Genomic DNA, 15,693 nt, shown 5'->3' with positions numbered 1-15,693 from the left:
TCAGTCCCAACGTCTGCCAGCCTAGCAGTTAAAAAGCATACTAGCTCAAGTAGATAAATAGGTACCACTGGGGCAGGAAGGTAAACGGTGTTTCCGTGCGCTCTGGCTTCCGTCACAGTGTTCTGTTGCACCAGAAGCGGTTTAGTCGTGCTGGTCACATGACCTGGACAAATGCTGGCTTGCACGGTCTGAAAGCAGAGATGAGAGCACCACACCCCATAGTCAAATTCGACTGGACTTAACCACCCAGGAGTCCTTTACCTTTACCATTCTGATTATCAGCATGTTTTTAAACAGATTTTATATATGCATATAGTTTTAATTCTATCAGTGTTTAATTGCATTTTAATGATTGATATTTCAATGTTTTTAGGTTGGTTTTTTTTTAATGTGTAAGGTACCTTGAGTCCCATCAGGGGAAAAGACAGGGAATAAATAAATAGCTAATGATAATAATATTCTATATAATCATTTTTTATCTTTAATTGTAATCAGTTTATTTGTATGTCCTTCCTTTGTTAAGTTGGCAAATAAATAAATAAAATAAATAAATAAATGATGTTTGATTTCTTTAGATAATCTGTCTGTGGCCTCACACACAATTCTGATGAAATGTTGCAAAATGACATAACAGCCAAAAATGCTAACATGAGAATAAGTGTCCAAAAATGCAAATACGAGATTATTTATTTATCATATTTATCAGTTGCTTCTCTGCCTGAAGGCATCCTAGGGCAACGAACAACATTAAAAATCTAGAAACTCAAACCCCCACAATTGCTACAAAAATTCAAGAGATAGATTACTGAAATATTATTGCCAAGAAAGCTCTAGGGGAAGGGGAGTGGAGAACGTAGGGTTAGTAACTTTTTGATAACTAAAGCAGGAAGTCAAATAGACTAAGAGACACAAAGGAATAAAACATCCATCCATTCATCCGTGTAAAGTCAGTGAAATTTCTAAGTGAATGCAAGCTGGACATTATAGCTCCACCTCAGTCAGAACACAAACGCTTCTCCTTTCAATTCTGGTCATTGTGTTCCATTCAAATACATTAAAATGCACAATTTTCTCTTCAGTTAGGGGCTTCTTCGTTCTCTTGTTCTTTGAGCAGTTTCAACCTTTTCTCCAGCCTTTCTGTCCATTCGCTCCTGAGTCTAATTGGAAGAAAGATTTGGAAGGTTAGTATATGCACTGCTTAGCAGAGAGAAACTCATTAGAAAATAAATACCTCACGGTACATCCTTGGGGATGCTCCTTAGCGAGGGATTTCACAAGGGATTTCTTCTCTATTTTTACTGCATCTTAAAAAAGGAAATATTCCTGCAGAGTTTGCACATGTGTCCCCTTCTAAATTTGTTATAAAACAATGCTAGCATCTGCCCTGGGCAACTCTTGCTTCCCCAGACTGATTGTGGCCATGATGAAAATCAGACCCTCCAAGTGTCCCTATTTTCCGGGTACAGTCCTGGATTTACAGAAGCCGTCCTGGTTTCTGATTTGATCCCGGAATGTCTTGCTTTTCCTTAGAATGTCCCTATTTTCATCGGCAGGGCTGTCTTAAGTACATCCCATGCCGTGGTGCAAATAATAATAATAATAATAATAATAATAATAATAATAATAATAATAATTTATTTATACCCCACCCATCTGGCTGGGTTTCCCCAGCCACTCTGGACGGCTTCCAACAAAACACTAAAATACAATAACCTATTAAACATTAAAAGCTTCCCTAAACAGGGCTGCCTTCAGATGTCTTCCAAAAGTTTGGTGGTTATTTTTCTCTTTGACATCTGGTGGGAGGGTGTTCCACAGGGCGGGTGCCACCACCAAGAAGGCCCTCTGCCTGGTTCCCTGTAACTTGGCTTCTCGCAGCGAGGGAACTGCCAGAAGGCCCTCGGCGCTGGACCTCAGTGTTCGGGCAGAACGATGCAAAGATCCCTCCACCCCCCCCCCCGTTTCCCAGAGTTGGCGACCTTTTTACGACGCTGCCGGCAGCTTTGCGGGGCTGGAGGAGACGGGCAGCGGCTGGAGGGCGACTCCTCCGGTGGGAAAGAGGCAGAGGTTCCTGGTGTGGCACTGCTTCAGCGAAGCGGGCTAGGGTGGTGAACTGATGCTGGGAGGTGCCACGCCCAGCCTCTGCCTCTTCCCTGGCGCCCGTGCCGTGGTGGCCACGGCAGGCGGAGGCTCCGGGCGCGGTGCTGCTTCGGAGCGGCATGGCGGAGGTGGGCAAGGGCAGTGAGCTGGTGCCAGTAGGCACCGCGCCCAGCCTCCACCTCTTCCCTGGCGCCCTCTAGAATTTGGCGCCCTGGTGCAAGACGGCCGTGTTCATCGGAGAAAAGTTGGAGGGTATGGAGTTATGTGACCTCCGAGCCAACGAGATAAGCAACTACGCAACCTTTAAAAGACATCTACAATCTACAATCTATCATTGATTTGTAGGAGAAAACTGGATTCGATAGGGCTCACTCTAACTGATTTTGAAATTACAAGAAAGAAGATTCCACCTAAACATTAGGAAGAACTTCCTGACAGTAAGAGCTGTTCGACAGTGGAATTTGCTGCCAAGGAGTGTGGTGGAGTCTCCTTCTTTGGAGGTCTTTAAGCAGAGGCTTGACAACCATATGTCAGGAGTGCTCTGATGGTGTTTCCTGCTTGGCAGGGGGTTGGACTCGATGGCCCTTGTGGTCTCTTCCAACTCTATGATTCTATGATTCTATGATTCTATGATTCTATGAAATCTCTGATCCCAAAGATACATGGGAAATTATCAGGAAGACTCTTACAGAAAAAAGTGTTCTCGCCATGCTTGAGGTTGCAAAGCACAGCACCTGCTCTCCTATCCACCTAAATCTCCCTTTGTGTAGAGATTTCCAAAAGGGATACATGACAAATCTGAAGAAACATGAATCGTGTAGGCTGTTTATGTTGGCCAGATTTAACATGTTTCCCTCGGCGGTAGTGAGAGGAAGATACTTAGCTATCCCAGAATCAGAGCGTCTCTGTAAATGCAGAAAACAGGAACCCGATACTCTAGAGCATATATTCTTTTCCTGTGATTTTGGCAGCTATGCCAGAAGACAATTATTTGAGGCCCTAAAATTTAATAGACAGTTTTTTACACAACCAACTGTTCAGGACCTGCTGGCGGACAGCGATGATCAAATTACTTTAATAGCGGCTGAATTTTTAAGTGCTGTCCATGAAGAAAGAATGGGCCATGATAAAGAGACTTAGTGGTTTTTAATGGTAGGTGATGTTGCTGTGTTGTATTATATTATTTATGTACATTGATTTATTTTTTGGAGTTAAGAATAGGACTGGGATAAATTGTGTTCGCTGAGCCCGTATTTTATACAGTCTGTATATGATGTTTGTTAATGTGAGGTGTGATATGCCTAATAAAGGATTTTGAATTGAATTGAATTTAAAAGACATCTGAAGGCAAACCCTCATGCTCGTTGCAGACAAGTTTGGGGTGGAACGAGTGAGCCGGTCATGGCATTTGAAGCTGCTCCTCTTTCTGTGCTCTTTTGGGTGCTTGAATGCTTCTGGCTGAAGAATGAGCTGAGGGGATCCTGTCTGTTTGTTACATACACTGGAGTACACATTTTTGAAGTCCTGGAAGTGTCTTTAAAAGGTGTAAGTGAGAAGAAATTCCTGTCCTTTCCTTCCTGATGTAGGGTGAAAGTTAGAGGCTGAAGCCCTCAGTTGCGTTTTATATTAAGCTAAGTGGTTACGGGGCTTCCACTCCAGGTCCTAAGGCTGAAAACTGGATCATTGGGATATCCTGTCCTCCAAATCATGGAGAGCCACGTGTTGCAGCGAGATCACCAAACTGCCTTCTTGTTGATGGGGCGGGCCGGTTTGGATGACCTCCTCACCTCAATGGTTGCCCCTTTGTTGCTGGGAGAAATTTTCTGTTGGTTGGGGTTTGATTGGCAACTAAGGGGCTATTTAAGGGGCTTCACGAGGTGAAGTACTTTCTCTTGCGCATCGTGCAGCGGATCTCCCACCCTCCCTATAATTCAAGGTTGTGTTTTTGACCTTGCTATGCCTGTCTAGGGGTCTAGTTTTTGGAGCAGGGGCCCAGTAGGAATTTTGCCACTTGGCTGATTGGCTGGTGCCATTTGGTTTTTGCCTTCCCTGTAGCAAATCGTCACAACTTGTAAGGTTGGCAGTTAGGCATTGGTTCATTCTTTGGTGGAGGGGATTATGGATTGGCTGTGCTAGCCCCTCATTTTTGCTGCTGCTAGGGAATTCCGTTAAAGGAATCCAGGGGCTCGATTTGCTCTGTCTGATCCCCTCTCAGGGATAGGGCCATGCCAGAGTTCCTGGGAGAATCTGGGGTGAGCTAAGAGGCGGAAATCCACCTCTGTTCTCCCCCAGTATGTTTTCCCTTCCTGACCTCTGGAGGTTCCAGTTGTCAGTCCTGCTCCTGCCGGTGCAGGTTCAGGTAGTCCGAACCAATGCCTAAGCAACCACTCACATGCTGTAATCAATAAAGTTGTGGCCAAAATTAAGGCCAAAAAGCTTAAACAAATATTCTGTGTCCTGTGTGATTTATTTTGGAGGGGGTTTGGGGGTCTTCACACGCACATCATTTTTCTGTGTGCATGCAACTGGCACTCTGTTTTTCATAGGTTTTTCCTTAAAGCAGACACAGCCAAAATATTTATTAGTTTCAGGTAGGGAAGCGCTTGTCAATTCTGGCAGTGCACAGCTGAACTGCTCTTTAAAATGTCAACTTTGTGAGGCTCCCGTGGTCATTGGAGATGGCTAAATAGCAAATTGCAGGGCTCACTATATATATATTTAATCCCAAGTAAAACATCTGAAGTACAAATCACATACTTACCGTGCCAATGCACTTCTTTGTTTACGATCTTTCTCCGCTTCAAAATGCTGAGTCTGCTTCTCAATGGTCTTTTCCCAGAAGTCTTTCAGCTCCCCAGTCTCAGAGGCAAATACTTCATGGCGGATATACTGACTGTTCATTTTTCTGTAGACGAGAAGGACAAAAACCTCCCTCCCACCCACCAAATTAGGAGTTAACTCAGTTTTCCATCATCTAATACAGTTTGCACTGTGGCCTACTTTGCAATATAGATTTCGGGAGGCTGAATTATCTCTTTATTCATAAAGGCATAACAACTGCAGTTAACCATTCTTCATCTAGAAGCGTTTATGATAAAAATATATTTCACTTTAATACAACTGTTGCTGTTTGACCTTTGAGATCAAAACACAGGATAAAGTTATTGCTCTCACTTTAGCACATTAATAGAGACATTTTGTGGCATCTGTACATTAAGAAAAGTAATGGCAGAGTTTCAGTGATATTTTCAAGGTATGGCAGGAAGATCAATTATTGCAGATTGCTAGGAGACTAATTTTCTGTGATACTTACTAGTCAATGTACTTCCGGCAGTTTTCTCAGACTTCCTCCGAATCTGGAGGGAATCATCCAAATTTATATCATTTATTAAAAGGTAAATTAAAGGGGTTCCCAAGATGTACAAGCAGCTGATTACATTATTAGGGTTCCATATGATTTGACCCAGTTTTAACAGAAATATTTGATAATGTCAGACATCATATGTCTCAAAATCCTAGGCTCCAGTTTCCTACTCCATGTTCCACAATGGCTGCTGTTGCTCAAGGAAGGAACTGAAGTATCTGCTGTCAATACTAGTACCAAAATCGTAAAGTTGGAAGCACATATCCCAGCTTCTCAACATCTTTCTTAAACTGTTGCTCTAAGAACTAGACACACTATTCCAGGTGCGGTCTGAACAAGGCAGAATAGAGTGGGACTACGACTTCTCTTGATCTGGACACTATTCTTCTGTTGATGCAGCCTAGAATAGCATTAGCTTTTTTTGCTGCTGGATCACACTGTTGACTCATGTTAAGCTTGTGGTCCACTAAGAACTCTAGATCCTTTTCACATGTACTACTAGCAAGCCAGGTGTCTCCAATATTATATTTGTGCAGCTGGTGCTTTCTGCCTAAGTATAGAACCTTACACTTCTTCCTGCTGAAATTCATTTTGTTAGCTCACACCCAGTTCTCCAATCTGTTAAGGTCATTTTGAATCCTGATTATTTCTTCTGCTGCATTAGCTACCCCTCCCAGTTTGGTCATCTGCAAATTTGATGAACATCCCCTCAATTCCCTCGTCCAAGTCATTTATAAAGACGCTGAACAACAACGGCTCCCAGTACGTTTCCGAGCACAATTCAAAGTGTTGTTGCTGACCTTTAAAGCCCTAAACGGCTTCAGTCCAGTATACCTGAAGGAGCGTCTCCACCCCCATTGTTCTGCCTGGACACTGAGGTCCAGCTCCGAGGGCCTACTGGCGGTTCCCTCACTGCAAGAAGCCAAGTTACAGGGAACCAGGCAGAGGGCCTTCTCGGTAGTGGCACCCGCCCTGTGGAACGCCCTCCCATCACATGTCAAAGAAATAAACAACTACCTGACATTTAGAAGACATCTGAAGGCAGCCCTGTTTAGGGAAGCTTTTAATGTTTAATAGGTTATTGTATTTTAATATTCTGTTGGAAGCTGCCCAGAGTGGCTGAGGAAACCCAGCCAGATGGGCAGGGTATAAATAATAAATTATTATTATTATTATTATTATTATTATTACTATTACTATTACTATTACTATTACTATTATTATTTTATGGGCCCAGGACAAAAACCTGCAGCACCCCACTTGTTACTTTTATCCAGCATGACGAGGAACCCACCCTATTACAGTCGTAACTTGGTTGTCGAACGAAATCCATCCGGGAAGTCCGTTTGACTTCCAAAAACTTTTGATAACCAAGGCACAGCTTCTAATTGGCTGCAGGAGCTTCCTACAGCCAATCGAAAGCTTCGGAAGCCATGTCAGACGTTTGGCTTCCAAAGAACGTTCGCAAACTGGAGCACTTACTTCTGGGTTTGCGGCGTTCGCAAGCCAAAACGGACGCGTACCAAGGTACGACTGTATTCTGCCTAAAGATGAAGAAGAAGAAGAAGAGTTTGGATTTGATATCCCGCCTTTCACTCCCCTTCAGGAGTCTCAAAGCGGCTAACAATCTCCTTTCCCTTCCTCCCCCACAACAAACACTCTGTGAGGTAAGTGGGGCTGAGAGACTTCAAAGAAGTATGACTGGCCCAAGGTCACCCAGCAGCTGCATGTGGAGGAGCGGAGACGCGAACCCGGTTCCCCAGATTAGGTGACTACCGCTCTTAACCACTACACCACACTGAGATGACTGAGATGGTGCATATAGACATTCTTAGCCAATCAGTGTTCCCTTTTAATCTGTCCAAACACATATACTTCATTGCAATCTTTTATTGGGGGGCAGCGGCGGCGGGGGGGAACATTGAAACATAGAAATTGGCAATTTTATTTTCATTAGATCTAACAAACCTTGTTTATGAAAAGGTTGCCTAGGTCAAAGTATTGCTGGAATAACAGAAGGCTTAGAACTGGCTGGACTAAAGTATAGTTTGAAAGAAATAAAGGGGATGCCTTGGGACCAATGATCATGAAATGGGGATGGCAGCTAGCCATTCCGTGAGGAGATAAATGGTTGCTGAGTGCACACTTGGGACCGTTTAATGGCTGCTGCTGGTTGCACCTATGGCTTCATATGAAGAAAGCATTGATTTTTCAGTTAATCACTGCAATATTTAGTTTAATTTCAAATGGGAGTGAGGCAAGTTAACATTTACCCATGATCCTGAATTGCAGAATCATGTTCTATTAAACGGCTATAATTTTCTTTAAAAGGCTTAGGTCAATGGGTTTGCCTGCTGCTTTATTTCACTTCCCTCTGGTATCTATTTCAAGACAGGTTATATTTTATGTCAACTCAAAAATCACCTATGGGAAAGCCCATCCTGTAATAAAAGAAAAATAATACGTCAACTGGCTGGTTGGTGGCTGTGCAACCAAAGTTAGAAAATGACCTTAGGCAGTTCTTTTAAATGTTTGCTACAGGGTGTTAATACGTGATTAGGATGGGGGTGGCTAAGTTGTGGTGTCTTCAGATGTCATTGGACTCGCATCAGCCTTACCCATGATGGCCAATGCTTAGGGATTATTTGACTTGCAGTCCAGCAATGTCTGAAGAGCCACAGGCCAGCCACAGTTTGACATAAGTGGCCCATGTTCACTCCTGATATGTCCTTCCAGTGTCTAGATACAATATTTCCAACAGCTGAGACTAAGTGACTTATGAGTTCCTTGTCATGGGCATGTTGTCCTGGAAGATGTTTGAAACCAAGCCTTATGAGGAACGGTTGAAGGAACTGGGTATGTTTAGCCTGGATAAGAGGAGATATGATTGCCATCTTCAAATATCTCAAGGGCTGTCACTTGGAAAATGGAGCAAGATTGTCCTCTCCTTCTGCGGAGGGTAGGATTCGAACCAATTGCTTCAAGTGATAAGGAAGGAGATTCCGACTAAACATTGGAAAGAACTTTCTGACAGTAAGAGCTGTTTGACAGTGGAACGGACTCCTTTGGGAGGTTGTGGACCAGATTTTTTTCAATGAATTTGGGGACCCTTTTTTAATTATTTTGGAAGCTGAGTAGCAACAGGGAGTCAGTAGTGGGGATGGGCCCAAGCACACATGCATATTGTATAAAGGTGCAAAGCCCTTCTTTCGCACCCTGTGAAACATAAATGCGCAGAGTTTTTTTAAAAACTGGGCAATGGCGCGCCGTGCGCCTGTGACTCCCGAGGCTTCCCCAATCTCCTTCCCCCTTCCTCCTTTGTTTTGACAGATCAGGGGAGGCTTGGGGGTCATGGGCGGGAAGCCATTGCCCAGGAGGGGCCAGCCTGGTAGTGCAGTTGGCTCTGGCTGGCTTCAGGAGATGCTTGCTGCTGTGGCGCAGGAAAAATGGCGGGCGCCACAGCAGCAAGCAGCGCTACCAGGCTGGCTCCGGGCTGCTGAGGCTGCTGCTGCCACGTTTCCCGGGGACAGATTTGCAAATCTGGGGACGTTCCAGGGACGGAATTTGTCAGGGGACAGATTTGCAAATCTGGGGGCTGTCCCCAGGAACCGGGGATGTCTGGTAGCCCTATTGTGGACTCTTCTTCCTTGGAGGTTTTTCGGCAGAGGTTCGATGGCCATCTGTCCTGGATGCTTTCGTTGAGACTTCTGCCTTGCTGGGGGCTGGACTAGATGACCCTAGTAGTCCCTTCCAACGCTACAATTCTATGATTTTCTATTTGCCAGATGTGGTAGAGTTGAACCGCCATGCTAGCTTTCTGGTGAATGGGTCACTGTTGCTTACTGGAAAGGAGAGGAGCAATGAAAACTCACCAGTGAAGCTAATCCAATGCTTCTGCTACTGTGTTTTCACTGTGCCTCCTTGCCCCTCTCCCTCCCAGTAAGCAACCCATCCGCCAGGAAGCTATTTGCTAAGAAATGGTCTTCCCAAGGTATATGGTGCATGCTTTTTCCTAAAACAAATTGCAAAGAGCCGATGACTGAATAGGGCAGCAAGGAGAATAAAACGTATCAGCATTTCAGATGCATCTCCTTCCCCCTGTAAGTCTAGTGCATCTCTCATCCGGGAGGAAATGGATGCTTGCCCATCTGCCTAGACTTCCCCTCCACACAAATCTCATTAGTCTTACTTTACCTCCCAGTCATAGTAAGGAAAACAAAGCTGGGGACTACTAATCATATAAATTCAATTATTGCGCTGGAAATTCAAAGATCCTGTATGTCAGGAGCAGAAATAAACTCTTTGAAGTGCCCCGTTGTTTTCAAGGCTACTTTAGGCAAGACCAGAGGCATCTGCATGCCTAGGAAGCATTGGGTTTTTATCTCATTTTACTTTTTCTCTTTGGACAACAGACTCCCATCCCATGCCACATGCCGCTTCTGGAATGCCTTTCTGTTTCAATAAACGGCTTGCAACGTGACTGCTGTTCAAGAAACAAAGCTCCAATTCCACCCTCTCGGGGCACAGAAATAGCCATGCATATCTTTCGAGTCCGTATAGTTAAAGCCATGGTTTTCCCAGTAGTGATGTATGGAAGTGAGAGCTGGACCATAAAGAAGGCTGATCGCCGAAGAATTGATGCTTTTGAATTACGGTGCTGGAGAAGACTCTTGAGAGTCCCATGGACTGCAAGAAGATCAAACGCATCCATTCTTAAGGAAATCAGCCCTGAGTGCTCACTGGAAGGACAGATCCTGAAGCTGAGGCTCCAGTACTTTGGCCACCTCATGAGAAGAGAAGACTCCCTGGAGAAGACACTGATGCTGGGAAAGATGGAGGGCACAAGGAGAAGGGGACGACAGAGGACGAGATGGTTGGATAGTGTTTTCGAGGTTACCAGCATGAGTTTGACCAAACTGCGGGAGGTAGTGGAGGACAGAGGTGCCTGGCGTGCTCTGGTCCATGGGGTCACGAAGAGTCGGACACGACTAAACGACTAAACAACAAATCTTTCAAGTTTGCCCAAAGTTTCCCTAGGGTTTTGTGTATGATTCCCAACCATTTCAGGCTATAGAAGAACTTGCTCTCTAATAGTGAGGGTTGGTAGATGCCGGGGATGGAGTAAGGTGTAGGAATGATCACAGAAAGTGATCACGAGGGTGATCTAGTCCAACCCCCTACAATGCAGGAATCTTTTGCCCAATGTGGGGCTTGAACCCACAACCCTGAGATTAAGAGTCTCGTGCTCTACAATGATAAAGCTGTGTATTATTAATTTATTATTAATATTAATTAATTAATCATTTATACCCTGCCCATGGACACGGGTGGCGCTGTGGGTTAAACCACATAGCCTAGGATTTGCCGATCAGAAGGTTGGCGGTTTGAATCCCCGCGACAAAAGAGGAAGGGTATCTTTTTATATGCGACGGCAGCAGCAAGAGTTTTGATCGCAGCAAAATGGAAGAGTAATGAAATCCCCTCTATACAAGATTGGATCCAAAAGCTGACAGAATATGCCAAATTAGATGGTTTATCAGAAAAAATAAAGAATAAATCAAAACAGAAATTTGTTTCTAAATGGGAGGTTTTCAAAGAATATCTGAAAAATAAATATAGTAGTTTAAATTCTGTTGCAGCATTCGAGGAACTTCAGTAATAGTTGCTAGGTAGGTAGAAGAAATTAGATTTATTGAGAATAAGTTTAATTATGGAAAAAATGTGTATTGGCAATAAGTAATATGAATTTGAAATATGGAATAGACGGGAAGTTGGGTCTTTAGTGTTAAGACCAATAGATGTTTTATTGTTTGCCAAGAAAACTATGTGTCTATGGCTATTTTTGTAATTTGTATGTAATTTGGTATTTGTGTTTTTTTGTGTGTTTTTTTCCTTGTTGTATAAATAAAGAAAAAAAAGAAAAAAAATGAATCCCCGCGACGGGGTGAGCTCTCATTGCTCGGTCCCAACTTCTGCCAACCTAGCAGTGCGAAAGCATGTCAAAGTGCAAGTAGATAAATAGGTACCGCTCCGTGAGCTGCTCTGGTTCACCAGAAGTGGCTTAGTCATGCTGACCACATGACCCAGAAGCTGTTTGCGGACAAACGCTGGCTCCCTCGGCCAATAAAGCGAGATGAGCGCCGCAACCCCAGAGTTGGTCACGACTGGACCTAACGGTCAGGGGTCCCCGCCCATCTGACTGGGTTTCCCCAGCCACTCTGGGCGGCTTCCAACTGAATATTAAAAACAATACAGCGTCAGACTTTAAAAACTTCCCTAAACAGTTGTCTTTTAAAAGTAAAATACTTGTTTATTGCCTTGACATCTGATGGGAGGGCGTTCCACAGGGCAGGCACCACTACCGAGAAGGCCCTCTGCCTGGTTCCCTGTAACCTCACTTCTCACAATGAGGGAACCGCCAGAAGGCCCTCGACGTGGGACCTCAGCGTCCGGGCAGAACGATGGGGGTGGAGACTCTCCTTCAGGTATACAGGACCGAGGCCGTTTAGGGCTTTAAAGGTCACATGGCCTTTAAAGGTCACATGGTGTATGTGTCACATGGCCTGACCTATAGTTTCTTAGCTAGCTTCCTCTCTTCAGGTGTAGTGGAAATTACTGTCCTGCACTAGTTGCTGGAACGGTGGGGCAGGGCCAATAGAGATCTACCCCCCAACACCAGCATTGCTGCAGTTGACCTGGATGGGGCTGGGCTGGGCTGGGACAGGGATGGAGCAGCAGCATCAGAGCTGTGTGAAATACTGGCAGAGTCTTGTTGGCACTCCCGCAAGTGTGACTATGCCATCCTTACCTCACAAACCCCTGCCCCAGGCTCCCCCAGGTGAGGTTGCTGCACAGGAATCTGGTACGGGACCAAAATGGGTAGGCACCATTCCTGCCTCCCATCATGGACAATGTCAGTACTTTTTCTGGGGGTGCGCAGCACCGGCACCTTTCCCCCACCAATGTTAAAAGTGGGGCACTTACTGTAAGAACTTCATGATGAAGTTGTCCAATACTTTAAAAAAAAGTACTGGACAATGTAATCTAAATTTGTACATGAAGAAGAAAAACTCATATAACCCCCCCCCCCATATAACAGGAAGTTCAGAGCATGCAACTCTTGAAGGATTGTGGGTGGCACTGTGGTCTAAACTGCTGAGCCTCTTTGGCTTGCTGATCAGAAGGTCAGCGGTTCGAATCCCCGCGACAGGGTGAGCTCCCGTTGCTCTGTCCCAGCTCCTGTCAACCTAGCAGTTTGAAAGCACACCGGTGCAAGTAGATAAATACTTCCACTGTGGCGTTTCCATGCGCTCTAGCTTCTGTCATGGTGTCCTGTTGTGCCAGAAGTGGTTTAGTCATGCTGGCCCCATGACCTGGAAAGCTGTCTTTGGACAAACCCTGGCTCCCTTGACCTGAAGCGAGATGAGCGCCGCAACCCCAGAGTCGCCTTTGACTGGACTTAACCGTCCATGGGACCTTTACCTTTTATCTTGACCTTAGTCTCCATCTCCTAGAGAGAGGCCCACTCTGCTACAAATTAGAATCAAACTGAATCCAGAAGCAAACAAGAGCTAAAAAGGTAAAGGTACCCCTGCCCGTACGGGCCAGTCTTGACAGACTCTGGGGTTGTGCGCCCATCTCACTTAAGAGGCCGGGGGCCAGCGCTGTCCGGAGACACTTCCAGGTCATGTGGCCAGCGTGACAAAGCTGCATCTGGCAAGCCAGCGCACCACACGGAAACGCCGTTTACCTTCCCGCTAGAAAGCGGTCCCTATTTATCTACTTGCACCCGGGGGTGCTTTCGAACTGCTAGGTTGGCAGGTGCTGGGACCGAGCAACGGGAGCGTACCCCGCCGCGGGGATTCGAACCGCTGACCTTTCGATCGGCAAGTCCTAGGCGCTGAGGCTTTTACCCACAGTGCCACCCGCGTCCCTAAACAAGAGCTACTACTATGCTATAAGATCCACTGTCCTGTGATATATACAGTGGTACCTCAGGTTACATACGCTTCAGGTTACAGACTCCACTAACCCAGAAATAGTACCTTGGGTTAAGAACTTTGCTTCAGGATGAGAACAGAAATTGTGCTCTGGCGGTGCAGCAGCAGCAGGAGGCCCCATTAGCTAAAGTGGTGCTTCAGGTTAAGAACAGCTTCAGGTTAAGAACGGACCTCCGGAACGAATTAACTACTTAACCCGAGGTACCACTGTATGAGTTTGTACTACTGATGAAGCCCAGGATAGCGAAACAAGGCTAATTTTCTGGAAATCCTTGTCTTAGACTCTGTGAAAGGATTATGTGGAACTGTAACAACCTTTCGTGTGGATTGTTGGACTCTATGAACAGACAGGTGGAATAGACACTTTCACATATATGGACCTTATGCATAAACTGATTAGAGAATGAACTGATCCACTGGGTCTTCTAATTTTCGTTGAACTTTATGAGCTACTTCTGTTGAAATCGACAATTCAATACAATGAATAGTATATCTTATTTTTTCAAACGTACAGCTGCTTACGTCTTGTGTGTTTATTGAATATGTTTCACGTAACCAGAGGTTTGTTGTTGTTTTGGACAAGAGCCTAAGAGCATACAGTAAGAGCCCATCTGGATCAGAGCAAAGGCCCACACAGTACAGCATATTGTTGTGTCAGTGGCCAAACAGATGCCTATGGGAAGCCCACAAACAAGACCTGGGTGAAACAGTGCACTCCCCGCTTGTTGATTCCAGCAACTGGTATTCAGAAGCATACAGTCTCTGACCCTGGAGGGGGGAACATAGCCATCATGGCCTGTCCTCCAGGAAGTTGCCCAATCCTCTGTTGAAGCCTTCCAGATTGGTATCCATCGCTACATCTTGCAGGAGAGAAATCCACAGTTTGGTTTAATTGTGGAGTTTAGCTATGCCCTGTGTGGCTTATCTCTGGGTCCATTTCTTTGCACACTCAGATCTCTGCATATTTAAGGATTCCTGTAGCTGTGGTCCCCTTTAGCTTGTGCGCAAGCTGTTTACAGGAAATGCCACCACTTTAAGGACAAATAACAACTGGCACGGAGGTTTGGTACAGAATCCCGATCAACATTGGAAGCATCTTCCAGATTGAAGCCCCAGTGTTGCTTTTTTCTTCAAAGTAAGCCATCACTTCAAGCCCATATATTTTTAAACAAAAAAGCCTGAATCCCACAACATATTGTTTGGCCCTCACTTTGCACTGCTCTAAAAGTTTAGGATTGTGGATAACAACATAGGAAGAACCAAGAAATATATTCCATAATTAATTCACCTCTTGCCCATAATTGATTCACCTCTTGTCAATTGTTTGGCTGCTTGCACACTCCATATGATGAGAGAAATGGCAAACAGCGTCTTAGAAAATTGAAATGTTAACTTTAAGCAGGTACCGCACATTGCCTGCGTCCAGGATTTCTAAATGTGTGACGACGTGTAGACACAGTAATGTTTTGTTAAGCTATGTGAAATGCTTCAAGCAGTCGTCTTGTAAATCTCTGGGGTTAGGACTGACCTGAGCTGGCCTGTTACGGCTGCATTAGTTCTGACTGAGCGAGATTTAATTTAAGCCCGTGGTGACAAGCCTCCTAAAGGACAACAATGAGAAACCTGCTCCCAGGCAATCATTTCTGACATAGCACTGGTTGTAAACAGGCCAAGCAGATGCGTCCGCTGCCAAATGAAAGAAATAACTGGATGGACTTCAGAAAGTGTTTTTACTACACGAGATAACACAGGAAGGCTTATTTTTAGATTTAATCATATTAGAGTGCATTGATTATTTTTAGATTGAATTTGCGAAGGTAGGCCTCACAGGGACAGGGAAACGATGTTACCAAAGAGAGTAAATGGAAATTTGGAAATGCCACTAATGTTGTTATGTGGAAAGCAAAATAGATCAAGCACGAGCATCTCAATTGTGTTGCTTTGCTACAAGATCAGAGGAAAGAAATAGACTACCAAGAAATAGAATGCAGGTACTTCTATTTAATAGTCAGTCCAAATATACAAGTTGGCAGGTGCGGAATAAAGTTGATGAGGCAGAACCATTACCAGACTAAAAATGGAGGGCCGCTTGTCTTAAAATGCACGCGTGACAAAATCTTTGCTTGGGAAAGGCAGAGACAACAACTGCGCCTCTTCAATAGGGTCAGGGATGGGAAGACTGTGGCTCTCCAGCTGTTGTGGGTATCTCAGTCCAGCATGGACAATGGA

The 15,693-nt window shown here is 44.9% G+C and overlaps 1 protein-coding gene across 2 annotated transcripts in view; it reads right to left on the bottom strand.

Annotated features, from left to right (window-relative positions):
- Nucleotides 1-675: 675 nt before the first annotated feature.
- LOC128423460 (protein FAM240B-like) overlaps nt 676-15,693 on the bottom strand; it is a 29,060-nt gene continuing 14,042 nt past the window's right edge. Inside the window, exons 2-4 of one of the 2 annotated variants that reach the window (XM_053408598.1) lie at nt 5,414-5,456; nt 4,862-5,032; nt 676-1,157 (exon numbers count right to left, since the gene is read on the bottom strand). In XM_053408598.1, coding sequence (XP_053264573.1) covers nt 1,076-1,157; nt 4,862-5,001 — 222 coding nt within the window. In that variant the 5' untranslated portion in view covers nt 5,002-5,032; nt 5,414-5,456 and the 3' untranslated portion in view covers nt 676-1,075. The remainder of the gene's footprint in view (nt 1,158-4,861; nt 5,033-5,413; nt 5,457-15,693) is intronic. The other variant, XM_053408597.1, reaches the window with a different exon arrangement.

Source organism: Podarcis raffonei, chromosome 11 (genome assembly GCF_027172205.1).
Source record: "Podarcis raffonei isolate rPodRaf1 chromosome 11, rPodRaf1.pri, whole genome shotgun sequence".
NCBI classification, from domain to species: domain Eukaryota; kingdom Metazoa; phylum Chordata; class Lepidosauria; order Squamata; family Lacertidae; genus Podarcis; species Podarcis raffonei.
This window is presented reverse-complemented; position numbering and strand designations above follow the sequence as displayed.